We start from the raw sequence: 21,328 nt of genomic DNA on the forward strand, positions 1-21,328 counted from the left end.
TCACCAGCGAAAGGTCACAGTACTCAAATTGTAAATGGGTTTACTTTCCAACACACAACTGGTAAGCTGAAGTAGTAACTAAGTGGCATGTTTTGTTTACGTGACAAACCTTACTAATTGGCTCTGTCAGGTGGTGGGTTAACGACATATTTTTAAGTATGCAATCTAACTGAAAAACTTTATTACGAGTAATAATCATTGTCCATCGAATTGTGTCTATAATACTGGTGGCAATTTCCAAGCATGCTCCACTGTGTGTACCCGAATCGTTTGCTCAATAAAAATACGTTTGGGAAAAAACATTAACAATTTTTACGAAAAACTACGAAAAAAATAACTAAACTATTTTTATTTCACCAGGTAAGGCCCACTGAGCTTTGTAGCTCAGGTTCAAAAGCAGCCTGGACACAAATTATAGCTCAATGAAGTGGCTTATGTGGACATTTTCAGCAGCCACATACTCTAAAAGCATGTTTCTAGATGTAGAAGGAAAAAAAACGCAGGAGCCAGATAAAAATGCACGCGATCACGAGGAGAACATGCAAACTCCAAATATGCAACAGGCATCAGGGTCGGGATCGAACACCACGACCTCCTTTATATCAGGCGAGGTAGTTAACATCTTGCCACCATGCCGCCCCAAATAAACTTGCCCAAGCAGGCAAACCATAATTCACATTGTGGGCTTGTACCGACATATTTACCTGCCGTACACATATTGCAGCACACACCAGTCTTGGCACTATATTTCCCTGGGGGGCAATACTTGTCGTCTAGGGATGGAGCTTGCACCAGAACCTTCACAGGGAAAGACAAAACAAAGTGTTACTACACAGCAAATGTTACTTTCATGATTCAAAGTGAGGTTTCCACTACCAAATCGGAGCTGGTCATGAACCAATTACACACATGTTGCAAGGCATCATCAATGTTTATATGTACTTTATGTTGAACTTCTTTCGCACCATATGTAGCCAACCGTGCTAATGGGAGGTGCGGGTGAAGGACAACAAACTAAACACAACAACAGGGCCTCCGAAAGCACGAATAACACAAACAGAGACACAACAACCGCCATTTGCCACTAAGTGGCGGAGACGTCACCACACACAGGGACACACACGCTGAGACACACACACAGGGCCACACACACTGGAACAAAATACGTGCACTGGGTCACTCGGCTCACCTCTGAGAAGTAGAACGTGACCAAAAAAAAGACGAGCGCGCAGAGGAATTTCACTGTGAGCTCCATCGCTCGCGGCCGCCGGAGTCTCGACAACGAAACTCTGACGGAACTCGAGAGCTGCGTGCGATCTCAACGGTGCTGGCTCTGTGAGTGTCTCTCTGACTCGGCTATGTTGGACCAACCCCTTTCGGAGACTCACACCCTGGCACATGACCCTAAGCTAGCATCTCAACAGTGACAGATTTAGTGAATGCAAATAAAAAACGTTAGACTTACTTCCTTGTGAGTTACCATTGTTGACCACGTAGTTTCGGAGCCACACCTTTTACGAATCAACTTTTTTTTTATCGTGTGAGTTGAGTGTGTGGGCGATGTGTGGGTGGGTGGGCGATGTGTGGGTGGGTGGGCGATGTGTGGGTGGGTGGGCGATGTGTGGGTGGGTGGGCGATGTGTGGGTGGGTGGGCGAGTGTATTTGTGGAATGTCTGGTGTTGTCTGCCGGCCGAGTCACCCCCTTTGAAAAAAAGAGCTTCGAGCTCCAGGGGCTTTACCAGGGATATATTTGGCCACGGCAGCGAGATGTTCTCTTGTTTGATCTGATGACACATTCCCAACCCCTTTCGGAGACTCACACCCTGGCACATGACCCTAAGCTAGCATCTCAACAGTGACAGATTTAGTGAATGCAAATAAAAAACGTTAGACTTACTTCCTTGTGAGTTACCATTGTTGACCACGTAGTTTCGGAGCCACACCTTTTACGAATCAACTTTTTTTTTATCGTGTGAGTTGAGTGTGTGGGCGATGTGTGGGTGGGTGGGCGATGTGTGGGTGGGTGGGCGATGTGTGGGTGGGTGGGCGATGTGTGGGTGGGTGGGCGATGTGTGGGTGGGTGGGCGAGTGTATTTGTGGAATGTCTGGTGTTGTCTGCCGGCCGAGTCACCCCCTTTGAAAAAAAGAGCTTCGAGCTCCAGGGGCTTTACCAGGGATATATTTGGCCACGGCAGCGAGATGTTCTCTTGTTTGATCTGATGACACATTCCGTGTGAAATATCGTTCAAGCGGAAATTCAATTAAAAAAAGTGTCCATAATTTGTCCATTGCTTAAACGTGGAGCTTCGTAAACCGAACGTTCGTAAATAGAGGGATACCTGGATTTCAGAAATACCCAGTTTACTTCGTGACGAATTCATAATTACTCGTATGTGCGTTGAACTTATTTCGCACGGTACATAAGCAATTAAGCTAATTGGAGGAGCAGAGGAAGAACAAAAATCTAAACACAAAAAGCAGTGCCAAGGAAATTCGTTTTCAATCTCGGGCTTCTGTAGCTCTACGACGATCAGGAGCCATTGCTTGAAATGTTGCCTATTGAATGGTTTCATGGCAGTATTTTTGACGAGTTGGTTGAGATATTATTTGTGAAGTCCTTTTGAGCTTAACCTTGGACTCTTAGAGTCTCCGCCTACCTCTCTAAGCCACACCTTGCTATATAATCTTCACTGCCCCCATAGTGGTGGTGTATTTGGCCTGCATCAGAGGTTTAAAGGACAGGTGTTATTGCCTTGAAAAAGTTTATAAAAATAATAATAGTCTTGTTCCTCCATGAAGCAGTGAATTCGGCTTACAAGTGAGTATTCAACGGTATGTGAGTGTGTGTAGATGTGTGTGTGTGTATAAGTATGTGGACTTAGCGGGGAGCGGTAGTGTATCGGTTAGCGCGCTGCGCTATGAACCTGGTGACCCAGGCTCGATTCCCGTTCACGGCAAATACCAGTGACGATTATCTGAACCGTTCCTGGGCATCCCATAGTTCGAATCAGCCTCAAATAAATACCCGGTGCAGTGTGTAAACATTGCCACTGGGGAGACAAAGGCGGTCGGGCGTGGTGCTGACCACACACCCCCTCGTGTACCGTTACGGCCTTCATAGGTTCTCGCTAACAGCACTTGTCCCTACAGTCTGTTAAGGCTATACGGGGGATCTTTGTCTTTGTTGACTTAGCCTGGCACAAGCGCCATAGTGACATCACCGCTACTTAGTGACGAATGGCGGCGGTTGTTGTTGTGGGCTTTTAGTAACCGGGCGAAGTTAGCACAGTAGGGGGTGCAGCTGGTGCATCTACAGTGAGGGAAAAAGTACTTGATCCCCTGCTGATTTTGTACGTTTGCCCGCTGACAAAGAAATGATCAGTCTATAATTTTAATGGTAGGTTTATTTGAACAGTGAGAGACAGAATAACAACGACACAATCCAGAAAAACGCTTGTCAAAAATGTTATAAATTTATTTGCATTTTAATGAGGGAAATAAGTATTTGACCCCCTCTCAATCAGAAAGATTTCTGGCTCCCAGGTGTCTTTTATACAGGTAACGAACTGATATTAGGAGCACACTCTTAAAGGGAGTGCTCCTAATCTCAGCTTGTTACCTGTATAAAAGACACCTGTTCACAGAAGCAATCAATCAATCAGATTCCAAACTCTCCACCATGGCCAAGACGAAAGAGCTCTCCAAGGATGTCAGGGACAAGATTGTAGACCTACACAAGGCTGGAATGGGCTACAAGACCATCGCCAAGCAGCTTCGTGAGAAGGTGACATTTGGTGCGATTAATCGCAAATGGAAGAAACACAAAAGAACTGTCAATCTCCCTCGGCCTGGGGCTCCATGCAAGATCTCACCTCGTGGAGTTGCAATGATCATGAGAACGGTGAGAAATCAGCCCAAAACTACACGGGAGGATTTTGTCAATGATCTCAAGGCAGCTAGGACCATAGTCACCCAGAAAACAGTTGGTAACACACTACGCCGTGAAGGACTGAAATCCTGCAGCGCCCACAAGGTCCCCTTGCTCAAGAAAGCACATATACATGCCCGTCTGAAGTTTGCCAGTGAACATCTGAATGATTCAGATGCAAATATTACGGGGATTTCTTTCTTCATTGAGGAAATAAAACTGCACAAACGAGACAGAACATCACCAATGAACAATACAAACGAGACAGAACAACACCAACGAACAAGACAAATCAGACGGAACAACACCAGCCAGCAATAGAAACGAGACAGGCAAAACATGATGCTGGTTGAATGCCTCTTTAACGTGCCTGGGGTTGTATTGTTACTTGAGCCAAAGTTATTGCAAATTAAGTGCTGCTGCACTTTCTTGGCAATTGTAGTGTAAAACGTATAGGTGCTGCCCTAAAGGGTTATCTCATTTACGTTGGTAATCACCATTTCAACACGTAGGCTTTCGCGACCAATATTATTAATATAAAAAGTGTTTTTTGGGTTATATCGCGTAAATATTAATGTGTCGTTAACCCACCATCACCACCCGATAAAGGACATTAGTAAGATTAATTCTGGCAAATTGTCCGATGAAGCTGGCTGTGATCACCAGCGAAACGTCACAGTACTCAAATTGTAAATGGGTTTACTTTCCAACACACAACCGGTATGCTGAAGTAGTAACTAAGTGGCATGTTTTGTTTACGTGACAAACCTTACTAATTGGCTTTGTCAGGTGGTGGGTTAATGACATATCTTTAAGTACGCAATCTAACTGGGTGAAAGTGTTGTGGTCAGATGAGACCAAAATGGAGCTCTTTGGCATCAACTCAACTCGCCGTGTTTGGAGGAGGAGGAATGCTGCCTATGACCCCAAGAACACCATCCCCACCGTCAAACATGGAGGTGGAAACATTATGCTTTGGGGGTGTTTTTTTCTGCTAAGGGGACAGGACAACTTCACCGCATCAAAGGGACGATGGACGGGGCCATGTACCGTAAAATCTTGGGTGAGAACCTCCTTCCCTCAGCCAGGGCATTGAAAATGGGTCGTGGATGGGTATTCCAGCATGACAACGACCCAAAACACACCGCCAAGGCAACAAAGGAGTGACTCAAGAAGAAGCACATTAAGGTTCTGGAGTGGCCTAGCCAGTCTCCAGACCTTAATCCCATAGAAAATCTGTGGAGGGAGCTGAAGGTTGGAGTTGCCAAACGTCAGCCTCGAAACCTTAATGACTTGGAGAAGATCTGCAAAGAGGAGTGGGACAAAATCCCTCCTGAGATGTGTGCAAACCTGGTGGCCAACTACAAGAAACGTCTGACCTCTGTGATTGCCAACAAGGGTTTTGCCACCAAGTACTAAGTCATGTTTTGCAGAGGGGTCAAATACTTATTTCCCTCATTACAATGCCAATCAATTTATAACATTTTTGACGTGCGTTTTTCTGGATTTTGTAGTTATTCTGTCTCTCACTGTTCAAATAAACCTAACATTAAAATTATAGACTGATCATTTATTTGTCAGTGGGCAAACGTACAAAATCAGCAGGGGATCAAATACTTTTTTCCCTCACTGTACCGATCATCTCAGTCAGCCCACCCATGGCACCTGGGTCTGTCCCGAGACCTCCTGTTACCGAACCTTCGACACTTCACGTGGCCTCAAAGTTCACCTGGCCTGGCATAAGCTCCTTGGTGACGTCACCGACACTTAGTTGTGAATGGCGGGTATTTTATTGTTATATTGTGTGTATAGGGAGAGCGGTAGTGTAACGTTTGCGCGCTGCACTAAAAAAAACCTCCCCTAGGTCGACTCAGCTTCATATGAGTGGTGCGATTTGAAAATATCGCCACAGGGGAGACAAAGGCGGCCGGGCGTGGTGCTGGCCACCCACCCCCTCGTGTTCTGTACCAGCCTTCATAGGTGCTGCTACTCGCTAACAGCACTTGTTCCTGTAGTCTGTGTATATACGTGCTTGCTATTAGCAAAAACGCATATGCACGAGTGTGTGTTCTAATCCACAATGCCCAATAACCTCGAATGTGCCCCGATATCGTCATATTAGTACAGCAAAAATTCCCAAGGTACAGGGACATGGCCATTACCAAATATGAAGAATAGAGAGATGCATGCTTGGATTTGCATAGAGGCAGACAGATGAACATGTAAATTTAGAGAATGTATGCGAGTTAACGGCATTATCCAAAGTTTGGTCGCCATACATTGTTAAAAGGGATGATGGCCGAAAGCAAGAATGACGACGAAGTGGCAAATAAGGAATGAGACGCATCTGTAAGCAATTGAATCAGCTCGTGTCCAGACGCTTGGCGGATTATTGCATCTTGGGATCGTGAGAGATGGCGATGGCTTGGGAATAACTTCATCCAGCAGTGGTTTGATCATGGCTGATGATCACTGTTTACGCGTATCAGAATGTAAACTGAAATGTTTGAAATGTTGTTTTATTGGATCATAGTTTAAAATGTAATGTACTTTTCTTGTCACCAGGAAATAGCTCAATGAAATTACCTTCCTGTTGTATATGGCATACTTTATTTTACCAAATGAAGGCCCATTGACATTGTCTCTTAAGCTATTAATTAATCAGATGAAAGTCTATTCGGATTAATGTCTCAAGTAAATGACGTTCATTATTTAACCACGTGACAGCTATTAACATGAGTTACCCTTAATAACCGACGTCGGTTATGTAACCATGTCACCTGTTGAATCGTGTCCTTGTAGCCGGCCCGTCTGCCCCTTCTCTCGGCGTGCTCGTAACGGGAGAACAGGCCGGATGAAGACTATTCAGAGACGAGTGATGTTAAAATTGCGTTGTGTTCATGTCCCCTTCCTCGTCGTCACACGGCTGCTTGAGATGACCGGACAGCTTCGCGCAGGAACACACACGAGTAGGCCACGTGACAGCAACACTTTGTTTCGAAATGTTATCTTACTGAGAGCCTTCATGTATCTGCGACATTCACCAAGAGACTCTGCGTCAGCCCACGTGCCACAAAACACCACACTGCTCAATCACCCTACTAATGCTTGCCCAGCTCGCGAAATTATAAGACATTCCCCGCACCTCTGATTAGCACGGCTGGGTTACACACTATGAAATAAGTTAAACTTACATACATTTATCACATTTGAACAAAAGTAGCTAAACTTTTTTTTCTAATTCCCACGGAAATGTCTACTTAATTTAAGCATATTATTGACATGCAATCATAATAATATGTATAGATGATGTATCTCGGCCTCGCTGTGCGCTGCGTTGCACCGCTAGTCGAGTAGATAACCTTGCGTTCAATAAACCCTCAGAGCCAGGATGAACGTCCAACTCCAATCGTCATTTATTGATTGTAACAAGGTAAAACTGGTGAGAAAACACAGATACAGCATCTGCTATAATCCGGAAACACCAACACAATGAACACCACAGCATCAGAACATTGTCTTAGATAACAATAGATCCTGGACGGACCAGGCCCCTACATTACCACTGAACAGCTAGACAAAAGCACAAGCCGGTGCGTTGCATACAGGCACATCGTGTATTAATCCCACTGCACCCCAAAAGTACAGCATTACACATAACACTAAACTGTGGATGAGATACTTCGTCATCTTTACTCTCAGGATTGCAACATAGCCACCTGGGCACAAGTCTGACTCGACCTACTAAATCACAAGTAACATCCACAATAAGGAAAGTCGCAGGCTTCGTTACTAACTCGGCCTCGTATTTACTACAACAACTTAACGGCACCATAAAGGCATTACATCACTATAACGGTCATTCCAACATTACAACAGCATAGCCAATATTATAGGAATATAAACAACTTACAGATAATGCTTCTTAAGCTCCCACAATGGACAAGTGCGGCTGTGGTCTCACTGAGATGCGATGCGTGCCGCCATCTTGACTTATCTGTGTAATGGCCGACGCCCGCGTGGTACAGTGGAAATCTAACATCGTCACTTCCTGGTCACGTGACCAAAATTAGCATAAGAAAACAGGAACTTCCTGTGAACGGACGCTCCACATCTGCCGTGAGGCAAGACAAGATGTAATATCTAATTGTATTATTACACTAGCTTTAACTACCCGGCTTTGCCCGAGACTTGGATCCACCACGCCCGGCCGCCTTTGTCTCCCCAGTGGCGATGTTCACACATCACAGCAGTTACTCGTTTGAGGCTGAGTCGACCTAGGGGAGGCCCAGGACCGGTGAAAATAATCGTGACTGGTGTTGACCATGAGCGGGAATCTAACTCGGGTCGCCAGGTTCGTAGCGAAGTGCGCGAACCACTACACTACAATGCCTTACGCTTCCACATGCGCGGGTCACGTGGCAGATTTGACGTCACAGCTCACTTGCTGTGCAAAAAATATGTGCATTATTGAGCTCCCCCGCCCCTCAAAAAAGTGTATTTTTGGAATTGTTGCATGCTGTACAGTCTGGAAAGTACCCACATGGCAAATTTGCAGTTTGTTGCATGTCGGGAAGTACGCTAAACATTTTGAACAGACACACATTCACAACCTTGCCTTTTATATATGTAGTGCTCGAACCGACACAACAGCTTCTTGTTTTTCCTCTTTACTTTATTTCGCGTATTTCGATCAACACTCCTCCATCCAACATCACTCAAAGTTCCTCTTCTAACACCAATCCACAGTTCTCCTCTTCGCTCTCCGCTCGCTCGCCGCGTTCTGCCGGCCTCACTCGCTCCACCTCACTCCTCCGTCGACTCTCCTCTCCACTCTCTTCGCCACAGTTCGGCTGCTCTTTATCAGCTCCGCCGTCCCACTCTGTCGTAACGACATCAGCTTCTCTTCCCACACTCCAGCCGCTTTCTACTGGCTTCGTCGTCTCACTGCTACTCTACACTCTCCACTGTTACCCTACACTTCTCCACTGCTACCCTACACTTCTCCACTGCAACCCTACACTGTAATTAGCTCTGCTGCTCCGACTCTTCCATCCTCTGTCTCCTCCCAGGCGCGAACTCCCGTCTCCTCCAAAAACCCCTCTCTTTATCCCAGAGCCAATTAATTCCCAATTAATCAGGTGCATCCTCCCGCGACGCCACTCGCCCCCAGCCCCCGCTGCCACTTGGCATGTTTTTCCAGACAATGCGGCACCACTCCGCGACAACAACAACGTCTTGGCCAATCAGCGCCCTGTGTCCTTAATTACCTCTTACCACCTGCTACCGTCCTCAGACATCACGTCACCTCCTTTGGGACAACAACAACCTCCAGCCAATCAGTGCCCTGTGTCCTTAATTACTCCCTGCCACCTGCTACCATCTTCAGACAGCGCGGCCGCACATCTCGATAACAACAACTCCCAGCCAATCAGCGCCCGTGTCCTTATTTGCTCCCTACTCATCTCCGGCCCTCTCATCATGCCTAGCAACAGCAACACCTCCATCTCGTTTGCTCCCACTGTACGCCGTGCGCGTGTACGCCGACTTTAGCGTGTGATGCATACTTTCAGGCACTAAATATATGGAGATAAATGAGGCAAATCATATTTTGCTAAACATGGGTATAAAATATATATGTTGTTCCCTATCGGAATCAACAGCCAAATGAATCTGTCAAAGCACTGGGTAAACTGTGTTCACACCAAAACTTCTGGAGCTCAGTGCTAAATCTGAGTCTGCATAGTGGCTATGTTGTCCATTGTATCCAATAGTACTGAGAAAGTTTCATTACGTTGAATTAAAATAACTGCCATAAAATTGATTCGATTTTACCATCACAACGTTTTAATCACCGTCAAATTGCTTTATAGATATTTTAATTGATCAAAAGTACCTAAAAAAAACGTTAATAATGCTCGTAAAACAATGATACAACTGAGACATCTCATCACATCTCTCATCGTACGCTGCACTTCACCAACACCCTCATGCCCCCTACCACTAGCCACCGTGCCGTGCTCCACCGAATAACTCGTCATACATGCCACTGTGAAATGTAATATATATATAAAATGTGATGTCATTTTACCTACCTTCTTCACCCCGAACGATGGGGGGGGGGGTGCAGATTCCTAAAACTCTATGACCACAAGTTATGGGTTTAGCTCAGGCCTGGAACTCGGCTTTGTTAAAAGTCAGTCTGTTGAGAGCATACGATCCAACATCAAGATCTCTTACTATCTGTCCCAGATGAACCATTGTGACCCACACCAATGATCACTTGTCAGCGGGTGGGGACTCGTGTTGCCAAACTGGTGCTCAGGAAACAACCACTTAAAACGCTTCACCCTAGGGTAGACCTGAAGCAGGACATCCGATTTGGCTCCTGGACTCTACTAACCGTCAAAGATGATGGAAAGCTACCATTACTGGCGAGGGAGCTGTGTGACCTCAGAATGGAAGTGGACGCTCTGTCCGAGGTGCACCGTCCGGGCATTGGCGAGATGTAGTACGTATGTTGAACTTCTTAAGTGTAGGTAGCTACACCTTCTACTGATCTGGATGCGCTGGGGGCATGCATCGGAGAATAATATCATTTTCAATCTCCTCATGGCTGGCTCCGCCAGTCAAGAAGATCCAGGACATTGATTAGGGTATAATGTACGTGAGAATGAGGCACTCCTTGGGATGCATCTCTTGCATTTCAGCGTACGCTCCTACCGAAGAGAGTGATCTCGAGAAGGAACACTTCTACACTAATCCATTGGCCACATTGTGTGACTTTAACACATTCGGTGGCATCAATTGAGCTGGCTATAAATTTGTATTGGGTCCCCATGAAGCTTTAAAACAGAACACCATTGACTCGATTCTGCCAGACTTTGCAAAGGATAGGGCGCTGAGAATCGCAGGTTCCTGGTTTCAGCGTCCCGACTCACACCGGTGGACATGGATTTACAATATTGGAAACGCTGTAAAGGAAATACACCAAATACTCATAAGTACTTGCTGGAAAATACTGCAGAACTATAGGGTGTTTCAGAGCACTGAGCTTCTTACCTCGTACCACAAACTTGTGATAGAAACCCCCAGGATCTGACTGAAGCTCAGAAAAATACTTTTTCAAGACGCTCCGAGATTAGAAGACCTCTGAAATATCGATTGCAGTCTGAACAGGTTTGAGGTGCTCAGCAGCTTAGAAGACCCCGGTCAACTGTGGGTAGCCTTCAAATAAGGCAGTGATTCTTATCCTTTTTACTGCGGCCTGCACCCTTTAGTTCTCAATCTTATAAAAGGTATAATGTTAGGTTTGATGAAACAAAGTAAGCTGTATTTACGTGCCCATGATAAATTTGTGTTTTCGATTATTTAACTTCGAAAACAATCTTGCATGTCTCACACCCTCAGGGGGTGCGTGCACCCCAAGTTAAGAACTACTGAAATAATGCCTTGGAGTGAAACTCTCCAAAAATAGCGCTTTACATCTGTAGAGACGCTGAAGACCATTGAAAAGAGCCACTCAGTAAGACTATGGTAAGATGGAAGTGCACAGGAACCTGATTGGCGAGGTGAGGTCCTCTTGAGAAAGGACAAGAAGTGATTGGTTGAGGGGAGGTAGAGGGTCGCCTGTGGACTGGGAACCCTAGACCTGCTTACCTAGCCCTACAACGTCTACACGCAAAGCCTCAGTACAAGGGGACCTCAATCAATGCAAGCAATAGAAGGCTCTTATCAGAACGATAAAAATTGGCTGAGCATTTTTAACAACTACTCATAGCTGCCCTATCTACTGGTAGAACTACATTCTTTTCTGAAGATGCTGTGATTTTCGCTGAGTCTCTCGAACTCCTTGTTATAGCTCTTGAGATCCTGGAACTGTAACTAAAACCTTTGGGATTACAGATCTGCTGGATGAAGCCAAAATATAGGCATTTTGTCACTCCGTGAATTAAGCTATATGGCCAGTAAAAGTAAGCGAAAATGTAGAAGTGATGAAGAGATTAACTTACCTAGGTAGTGTTATTCAGGACAACGGGAGCTCAGGGACAGAGGTCCAAAGACTCCCGCCTGCCCAAAGCGTTCCCATGGCCCTGTGAGCCAGGCCCAGACGTCTAAAGACGTCCAAATACGTGGAAAAGAGGCCATGGAAACGTTCAATCATAGTGTCTGGCAATGCCATAATTTGGACTGGAGGATAAAGGTTCAGGTCTTCAAAGCTATAATCCTCCTTTACGGAGAAGAGACTTGAATACTCATACCTGTCAACCCATATGGTTTTCCCGTATTCATGTACAGGGAAATTTAGTTTTCAGATCCATACGGCGCACATCCGTTTCAGTACAGGCAAACGTATGTATATTTGTAGGATGAACGTTGAGATACACAAGGGAACGGGGTGCCAATAAGGTCTGAATTGATCTGTAATAAAGTAGGCACTGATATGGGGTTGACTGGTATGGACATTTAATAAGGTATTGAAGTTAAAACTTGACTCTTTTGTCACAAAATCCTTCATACGATTTCGGGGATATTGCTGGGTTGACTTTATATTAAATTAATGCATACTCGTGGAAGCTGAGGTGGGACTGACGACCTGCCTGATAAATGTGCATGTGGCACGTGTTTCCGAATGGTATACTCTACCAACCAGCTTCTCTGTGCTGAAATGGTGTCAGCCATAAGGAGGATGAAGAGACGAAGGGGGGTGATCATGTGCCGCATGGCTTCAGCAGATGGATGGCCCTTATCGAGGGTTGGGCATGGTAAGGACTTTGGGTTGGGAGGTTGCCAAGGGGAACCAGATGGCTGGCACCTCGAACTGACAATGAGATCGCTGACGCCATTTCCTTTCACACTTCAGTGCCAAAAATGGTAAATCACGCAATAGCAAAAAAAATGCTTAAAATAACATATCGTGCCTGCAACAGTGACCAAGAGACACATCATCAGCCCACATGCCACAGCTATTTTATATATAAAATTATAAAAATCAATTTTCATATAAAATATAACTATACATAAAATAACCTCCATTAGCCAATTAGCCAACAGTTAATTAACGTTGATGTATCATAATTATCATTCAAGTATATTATTAATTTTAAAATGTACACCTAAGCTCCAAGACAATGCACGCTTACCCATCTTCAGCCTGTCCAACATGAATTTGTAAACTGCTGTCTGGGCGTGTCCTAATGTGAATTTGTTACTTAGGTTCCAATCCCTGAGTCGCTATGCATTACGTGAACCTTCACCTTACTTATAGAAACTGTATGGTGCATTTGATGCCCTAATTCACGTGACATTTTCACCTGAACACGTAACATGCATCAGCAAGATACAGTACCGAACTCGCAATTTCCACAGGGGGACTTTGACATGCTGTTGAGTGATAAATTTTACGTGTGATTCATCACAGGTAAGCCCACACCTGTTACACAGTACAATGAAGATATGGGTGTCTGTGTTAACTTTTTTTTAATTCTTTTACAGAACTCCTGACCTGCATTTATTAAATAATGGACCGGTGTCATCTTCTCATTTTTCTAATACTCTGTAAGCATCATCATCATTAGCAGTAACACTATCATTACCACCAACACAAATACCAATTTAACCACACTACTAGGGTTGCTTTGGAATAATTAAAAACATATTTCATGATATGAAAGCAAAGGCTGACAGGTCCAAAATTCCAAGATCACAGCAACTAATAACTTATTGAAGGCTAAATATACTTGAGCAAAATTATTAGAAATTTGAAAAAAGGGTGCCACAGATGTCCAAAGTTGAGCCGTTCTTCTACCATATTACGAGATTATGGGTAAAAAGCTAAACCTGAAATTTGAGGTTCATGAGCTACATAATTACTTAGGGTGGTGGTTTTCCTGATACTCTCGAATTTTTCTGTAACGCATATTTTACAGGCAAGAGTTAAAATTTGGTTCCTTTGGCTACCATATCCACAGTCACATAGTGAAATATCTTTGATATTCCAGAGCAGGTCGAAATCCTACAGTTGTGTTTTTCTGCAACAACAAGGTGTTTGTTGTGGACCTCAGTACTGTCCCATGCCGATCTCCATCTCTATTGCATGGTCGCAAAATGATTTATGGGACTTGAGATGGGGCCAGCGTGAGGGTTCTCAAGCTTCTTGTGGATGCGAAGGCTCCAGTTTAACCTGCTGCAGTTGATTCCAGAGGCTGTTTGACGATCTCTGCAGATAACCAGTGGAGTACGGTAGGCAGGATGGGAAGTGATGCAGTTGATATTGCTGTTAAGTGTTCCGTTATTATGTTTATATATCCAGGAAAGCTGCATTGAGTTGTGGGACTCTTTTTCAGGGGGGTCCTGCATTGGACGTTTCGATTCAGATGTTTTCAGCCAATAAATGAGTGTTTATACCCGTGGGAATAAACCAGAGCACCTGGAGAAACTTACACACGTGAGGGGGTTACACTATCCCTGTATAGATAGATGTCAACTAGTCCACTTGCTGTACTGCCATCTTCTGGGATGTCATGGTGCGGCACCTAAATGCCACGAAGTGGCTTTCACAATATTTGGGGGTTTCATGAATCCTTGATTCAACAGTGCAGGATTACAGGCATACACCACCACAGACTGGCATATCCTCATTGCAGTGTTGAGATGAGGGTTGATATTTCTCAAGCACGAGATATGTATTATGTATGTTGAGCTTTCACACTGTATGTAGTCAACCTTGCTAATCGGAGATGCTAGCCCAATAGACGAGTGTGAAGTACGAACCAAGATTGGTTTGATTAGAATAATTCTAAAATGCAGGACCTGCTCTACTAAAAAATGTAATCCCCTCGTATATGGAAAAATGACATCTGATACCGGCAGAAGAAACAGTCAAACCAGCAAATCAATGTTGAAGCCCAAACAAAAATCCATATTAAAGACATGTTGTGGCAAGAAAATGACAAAACGATCGAGCTTCACACTGATATACATGTCATTAGGAGCTTGATTCTAGGCTACAAGGGTAATTTACGGTCCAAGAACCTATGGTCCCACACCACATTGAGCCCAATTATTGGTCAATGTTCCTTAATGAAAATTAAGTCAGATGGAAGGAGCATTTCGAAATACTCCTAAACCGTGGGTCATTGATTCCACTATTTGAATCCATTCCTCTTGCTAGCCTCCCCTTCCCCTGCCTTCAAAGAAGTAAGAAGTGCTATCATTCAAGCCAAGTAGAACATGTCTGCAGGACCAGATGGCATACCAGTGAAAGTCTACAAGGTCGGAGGTGAAGAACTGATAGAGATGCTCCACAAACATTCTTCAACTCTGGTACAATGACAAGGTTCCGGAGGACTTGATGCAATGTAATCATTATTATAATTTAGAAGTAAGGAGATACATTGGAATGTGGACATTATGAAGGTATTTGCTTGATCTGCCTTGACTCCTACTAGCAGGGAATATTCTCAGAGAAAATATTGCCGGAATTTCAGTGCAGGTCAAGGCCATCACACGAGACCACTAATATTATCTTCATTGCTTACTAAATCCAGGACAAGTGTCGCGAACACAATCAGAACCTGTACATGGTCTTCATCGATTTAACAATGGCCCTTTACAAGGCTTCATGTCAATTTACTGGACATCTTTGAAAAAGAGCTTCATAGCTCATTGGATTTTTTCAGGAAAAATACAGATTATGATTCTGATTCAATTATATTGAAGGTACTGGCTAGATTTGACTTCCATACAAAATGTATTAAGGTCCTAAGGCTTATTCACGATCAGATCACTGCCACTGTTTTCTGTATTAGAACTGAACAGGAGCTAATTCGTAATGAAAACTGGGGTCAGGCAAGGAGGTGTTATTGCTCCAACACTGTTCTCTATCTTCTTAGCGGTCATTCTGGTTCACATTAAATACTGTCTTCTCACTGGACTTGACATCCAATAGAGAATGAATGGGCAGCATTTTAATCTTCATTGTCTCTGCTCAAAGACTAAAGTATCCAAGGCATTCATTCCTTATCGTCAGTTGGCTGTGCCAATCTCGCATAAATACAAAGACTGGCCTCCATTCCACATTGGATCCTGTTGTACAAGTTTACCAAAGCCTATGATTCTCATGTAACATCGAGAAGACAAAGATGCTCTATCAGCCTGCCTCGCGCCGTGCACATGACCCACAACAGATCAACATTATCTCACTTGCCATCTCTCTCAAAGTGCCAACATGGACACTGATATTAATCACAGGATCCAGCACACAAGTACTTCCTTTGCAAAACTTATACAATGGGTTTTCACTTGACTGTGACCTATGGAAGAATACAAAGATTCAGGTGTATAATGCAGTCATCATCCCTATATTCCTTGAGGGATGTGAAACCAATTTGGTTAAACCAATTTGGAGAGGTACCACCAAACTATGCTTCTGGAAGATTCATCACATCGAGTGGGAATATCAGTGGACAAATTCGATTATCCTCTTTGAAGCCAATTGTCACCTGCATTGAGAAAATGGTCCTCATGCACAAACTTCGCTGGACCAAATATTGTTTGTGTGGATGCCGGATTCTCATCTCACCAAACAAGCCGTCGACTCCCAGCTCGACTACAGTGAGAATTCCTATGTTTGTCAGAGGAATTACTACAGACACACTGACAGTATATCTTTAAAAAACTGACGTGGACATCACAAGCTGGTAGGGGCAAGCCATCCACCGACCTCAATGGCGCCACATCCTCCGCCAGGCAATTGCTGACTTCAAGGAGGAGGAAAGTCAAGACTGGCCCTAATAGCAGCAGGCAGCCGAACAGACCCCATTCATAGTCACAAATACATTTTAAAAAATGAATCTATAACCTTGTATCGATTTTTTTTACTTCTCAGTATTGGCGTGGTGGTGATCTGTGGCAGGCCATGTGCAAGGCGAGAGGCAGGCTGATAGAGCATATTTGTCTTTTCACGAGACCAAAATTGAGAATCAGGCTCTATCAAAAATAAACCTCCCCACATAAATGTAGACTGAGGGCACCACTATAAGATCACGGAGGTGCTGGGGTTTATCACTGAGAAAGACCCGGACTGGGAGCACAGCAGCTCATCCAACCTTGTCTCGCACTGCTGCCTTGTGAAAGTGCAGTAGAATGTGAGTAGAGTGCATAATACTGATATTATAATACACCATTATTTTTATGGTCTAACACCGTTTGAGACTAGACTCGAAAGAAAGCTGTCTGGTGTGGACCAATCAGTTTCAAAGACAATGCATATATTATCAGAATATGACCACAAGTATTGTGCTAAATGCAGACATGATTCCTTGGAAAATGTTTCAGTTTGGTGTTTTAACATCTTAACACCTGTTTTGTTTCCAGAAAAAATGAGAAAAGCTATTCTCATATCGTGTAAAATAAAGTTTATCACCTGTATTATTGTTATTATTAGGGTGATTACCGATACCCAAATTATGCCCTGATATATTGCTTATAAGAAATAAATAACGAACGCATTACCGTGCATACATTGTTGTAATGACCCCTTTTAGGACTACTTCGTTTAGCACTCACTTCTCCAGAAACGCATTTTCAGTGCTACGCAAGTTCTGCCTGTATAGGCAATATATGGCAGGTCAGTTAACATTGTTGTGCCAGATTAACAGAAATAATACACTCTTTAAACATTTCGGGAAATTTTCCTGAAACTCTCAGGTATACTGGCCGAAGCACTTCAGACAATTAAAGGACAACTCAAATTTCAGGGGAACAAGCCTCAATTTCAAGGCCAGAAAACTTTCCTGAAATGTTCAGGTTTTCACTTTAAAGTTTGCAAGCGATGACCTCAAATTTCTGACGTGAAAATTTAGACTCATCCTCTGACATTTGAGTTTTCCCTGAATAGCCTAAAGTGTTTCAGGCAGGATGCCTGACATTTTAAGTTGTTCATTTGTAAGGTGCATTGCACAGTGCATGAAACAGCAATGACCCCTTTTCGTACAACTTACGCACTGTGCGGTCTCTCAAAAATTTTGGCTGTTGGAAATTTTTTATACAAATAATTTAACATCGTGTAATACAACTTAGCATACATTGTAAAAAAATAAAAACCTATAATAATAGTACTGTAATACAAAATAATTCCATTAAATGTAATTAATATATTCTAGGGTGCATCATTCATTGAGAAAGACAGAAATAATATTTTGAACAGTTTATCGCAATGTCTGTTTAAATTCAATGAATGTAAGATATGAGAATAACAATTAAGTCTCCATGAAGGAAATGCAGCTTTCAAACATTCCACAATACATCTCAATTTCACTCAACATTAAGTGACAACTAGTTTCACAGGAGTAACATTTCTTGAATTAGATTCAAAACGTAAGTGATTGTACGTTACAAATTGAGTCCAGCACCAAGTATTCTCAACACAGAACACACACATTCATAGGGAGCTTCTGGAAGGTGTCCTGAAGGAGCCATTAATCAGGCTATTTTTTCTTTTTCGGGGCCCTTCTCAACCGACCTGAATTAATGCACCGATGCCCTCCATCAACCCTTAACTGGACCCCAACCACGACCATCTCTTTCCTTTGAAAATGACGCCTCATGCCCTCACAATGTTCACAGCCAATAACATTCTTACACCACCGGTGGAATTTAAAACTGTTTTGTTGCATTGCATTTTCTGGGATTCATATTACCGTTTGTTTATAAAAATGTGATTACGTTGTTTCGTATATTTCTTTTCTATTTGTCACGTATATTTTATTTCTTAAAAATAGACACACTAAATAGTGATTGTTGTGATCGGTGAGTGTTGGATTGAGTGGTTTAGTTCGTCAAAGGCATGGTTTGTTGAAAAATAGTGTGTTTATAGATTTATTTCATGATCGAGTTTTATTTTCTTCTTGCCCTCGCTCTATAAGGGACTGCCACTTGGCAGTTCAGGTCAAACTACGATGGATGGTACAATTTTCCTTAAACGTGCTGACATAACGGGATTAACACATTAACACAATGCCCAACACCATAACATCAGTCACCAGCCGAGGCTCATATTGAATCGTCATTTGTGGTAAACATAGGTTGTGCGCCAAGGCAATTGTGAATAAAAGTCAAGAAGGCTATCACATTTGGCAGCTGTTATAAATGCAAATTACGTGTTTAGCCTCTATTTTTTTGTCAGGAAATGTAAGTAAAATTAGACATTGGTTAGATGTGCTCATTGGTACAGTAACGTAAACTTTAGTTTGAGTTGAGTCAAATGTTAGGAAGGCATGGGCGATCTGAGATGAAATCTGGTATGTGAGTAGTATAGTTGACACGTTTTTCGAGTTTTTTGTCATTCCTGTTGCGTTCCTTCGACATATACCCTCAGCAGCTTAGAGGAATGTGTGAAATTTTGTTTTGAGCCCCACTTGGAAAGCCGAATTGCACGTTGTCTGTGTATGTGAGTGTACGTGCTTGTGTGTGCCTTTGTGTTTAATAGACCAAACATCTGCAACACCCATTCCAACCACAACCCCCACTCCAACCGCAACTCCCACGCCAACAACAAATGTGCCATCTGCAAAGCTGCATCACAGAGCCATCATTACGATCACCCTTGGAGTCCATGCTGCAGTCTTTATTATCATTTATATTTGCTGGAAGAAAAAATACTGGCATTCAGTATTCTGTAGAAAATCAGCCCCGTGAGTAATGACTGCACCTGCACTGATACTACAGAGTGGTTAATAGCACACAGCTCATAATTGCCATATCGAAAGTATAAGGCTTGCTCGGATATAATTGTTTACTATACGTAACATTGTAATTTAAATTAGCATTTCATTGTAGTTTATGTTTTTGCTGTAATTGCAGGATCGCAATGTATGCGTGTATGTTGAACTTCTTTTGCACCGTACACAACCAAGCATTCTTATCAGAGGAGCGGGGGAAGGACAGAAAACTAAACACAAAAAGCAGTTCTCAAGAAATGCGTTTTCAAATGATGTATTACCTAATATGATTAAGGACGTCAATCATAAGAGATAATCAATCTCGATGTTTTCTAACACGGTTAGGTAAAGGGCGTCCGTTTGAATAGGCAATCTGAATTAAATATATCCTAGTTAAGGCGTATCAATCATAAAACATAATGAATATCAATGAGCTCGCACACGGCTAAATAAAGGTGAGCAAAACGATAGACGGAGTAAATGTTATTGTAATTTTTCTATGGAAGTGTTTGGCCGCTGGGATACCTGGGTTAGATCCCCAGCCAATGACAGACACGATGTAAGTCAAGGTGGTGATGTGTAACCGATGTGTGTCCACTTCTGCCTCTACAGGCCTCGTGAAGTAATTCTACTGAATAATATCGGAGGAAGAGAGTCAGAATGAATTCAGAGCCCTTCAAACAGGTAAGAGTGAGAATCACAAAATATGATCCGCTCTAAATGAATAATTCACTCACACAGGTCAGTATTTTAACACCACCATGGGTGTGTCAAATCAAGAATGTGTATATAATACAATGCATAATGAAGTGACAATTGCAATCGGGTGTGATGCTGGCGACAAAACCACTTCTTTGGCCATGCCAGCATTAATAGGTGCTTGCAAACAGCACTTGCCAAAACAACATGTAAAGGCTTTAAAGGTTGGCGGGAGGGGTAGAGTATTTATGTGGACTATGTTCGCATTTGTATTGATTATGTATCTTTGAGAGAATATTGCACTGATTACTTAATGCCGTCACTTATCGATGACTGCTCTCTTTGTGAGACAGCTTTAAAGTTGCACCGGACAGTCTTGGATGAAGATGGAGGATGCAAGACCCCAACTTAGAGAAGCCAAAAGTCTGGTCAACCATTCCCTATCATCTTTAGCGAAGGCAGCAATTTTACCGAGAGGCTTTCCAGTGTAAACAATCAACACTCATAGAGTCGATGTTAAGATACCAACAAATTATAGAGATTCTGTTGAACCTATATACCGTGTTAGTTCAATGTAAAGCTATACAAAATCCTCGCTTGGCTAGGACAACCCCGATCTCAAGCTGTCCCGGTCTCTCACTGAAGCTTTGTCTGTTAAATGTGGGTTTGTCCTCTGTTTAAAATTGTATTAAACCCGCCCATAAATGTTGTAGCTATACAATAATTCAAATAATAAATTGCTACCTTAGCAACGAAGTCAGCAATGATTGACATAGAAACACATTCACAGAGACGCGACCACTGACAGATACACCCATAGACTTTCACAGATGAATAGACTCAGACTCACGGAGTGGAAATGGGTTAGCTTTAGAGAGTAAGGATCCATTACACTTTCTCAATGTAATTATTTGACTTGTGACATGATGCTAAACGCACAATGAAACAACGAGAAATGAAGGGGGAAAATTATACGGAA

The 21,328-nt window shown here is 43.1% G+C and overlaps 1 protein-coding gene and 1 long non-coding RNA gene across 6 annotated transcripts in view; one reads left to right on the top strand and one right to left on the bottom strand.

Moving 5' to 3' along the window:
• The window catches only part of LOC144719627 (uncharacterized), a 48,808-nt gene extending 47,257 nt beyond the window's left edge, over nucleotides 1–1,551 (bottom strand). For 2 of the 4 annotated variants that reach the window (XM_078595733.1, XM_078595731.1), the window contains exons 1-2: nucleotides 1,190–1,418; nucleotides 705–798 (exon numbers count right to left, since the gene is read on the bottom strand). In XM_078595733.1, the coding sequence (XP_078451859.1) occupies nucleotides 705–798; nucleotides 1,190–1,255 (160 nt within the window). In that variant the 5' untranslated portion in view covers nucleotides 1,256–1,418. Of the gene's footprint in view, nucleotides 1–704; nucleotides 799–1,189; nucleotides 1,420–1,465 lie in introns of those variants that run through there. The other 2 variants (XM_078595732.1, XM_078595734.1) reach the window with 2 other exon arrangements.
• A 1,147-nt stretch (nucleotides 1,552–2,698) lies between these two features.
• On the top strand, nucleotides 2,699–21,098 carry LOC144719628 (uncharacterized). Of its 2 annotated transcripts, XR_013585633.1 has the most exons (6): nucleotides 2,699–2,818; nucleotides 12,582–12,693; nucleotides 13,424–13,486; nucleotides 19,419–19,623; nucleotides 20,263–20,334; nucleotides 20,703–21,098. It is a non-coding gene; the product is annotated as an uncharacterized LOC144719628 (long non-coding RNA). The 2 variants fall into 2 exon arrangements; XR_013585632.1 differs by lacking the exon at nucleotides 12,582–12,693.
• The last annotated feature ends 230 nt before the right edge of the window (nucleotides 21,099–21,328 follow it).

This window comes from Lampetra planeri, chromosome 6 (genome assembly GCF_965212315.1).
Source record: "Lampetra planeri chromosome 6, kcLamPlan1.2.h2, whole genome shotgun sequence".
NCBI classification, from domain to species: domain Eukaryota; kingdom Metazoa; phylum Chordata; class Hyperoartia; order Petromyzontiformes; family Petromyzontidae; genus Lampetra; species Lampetra planeri.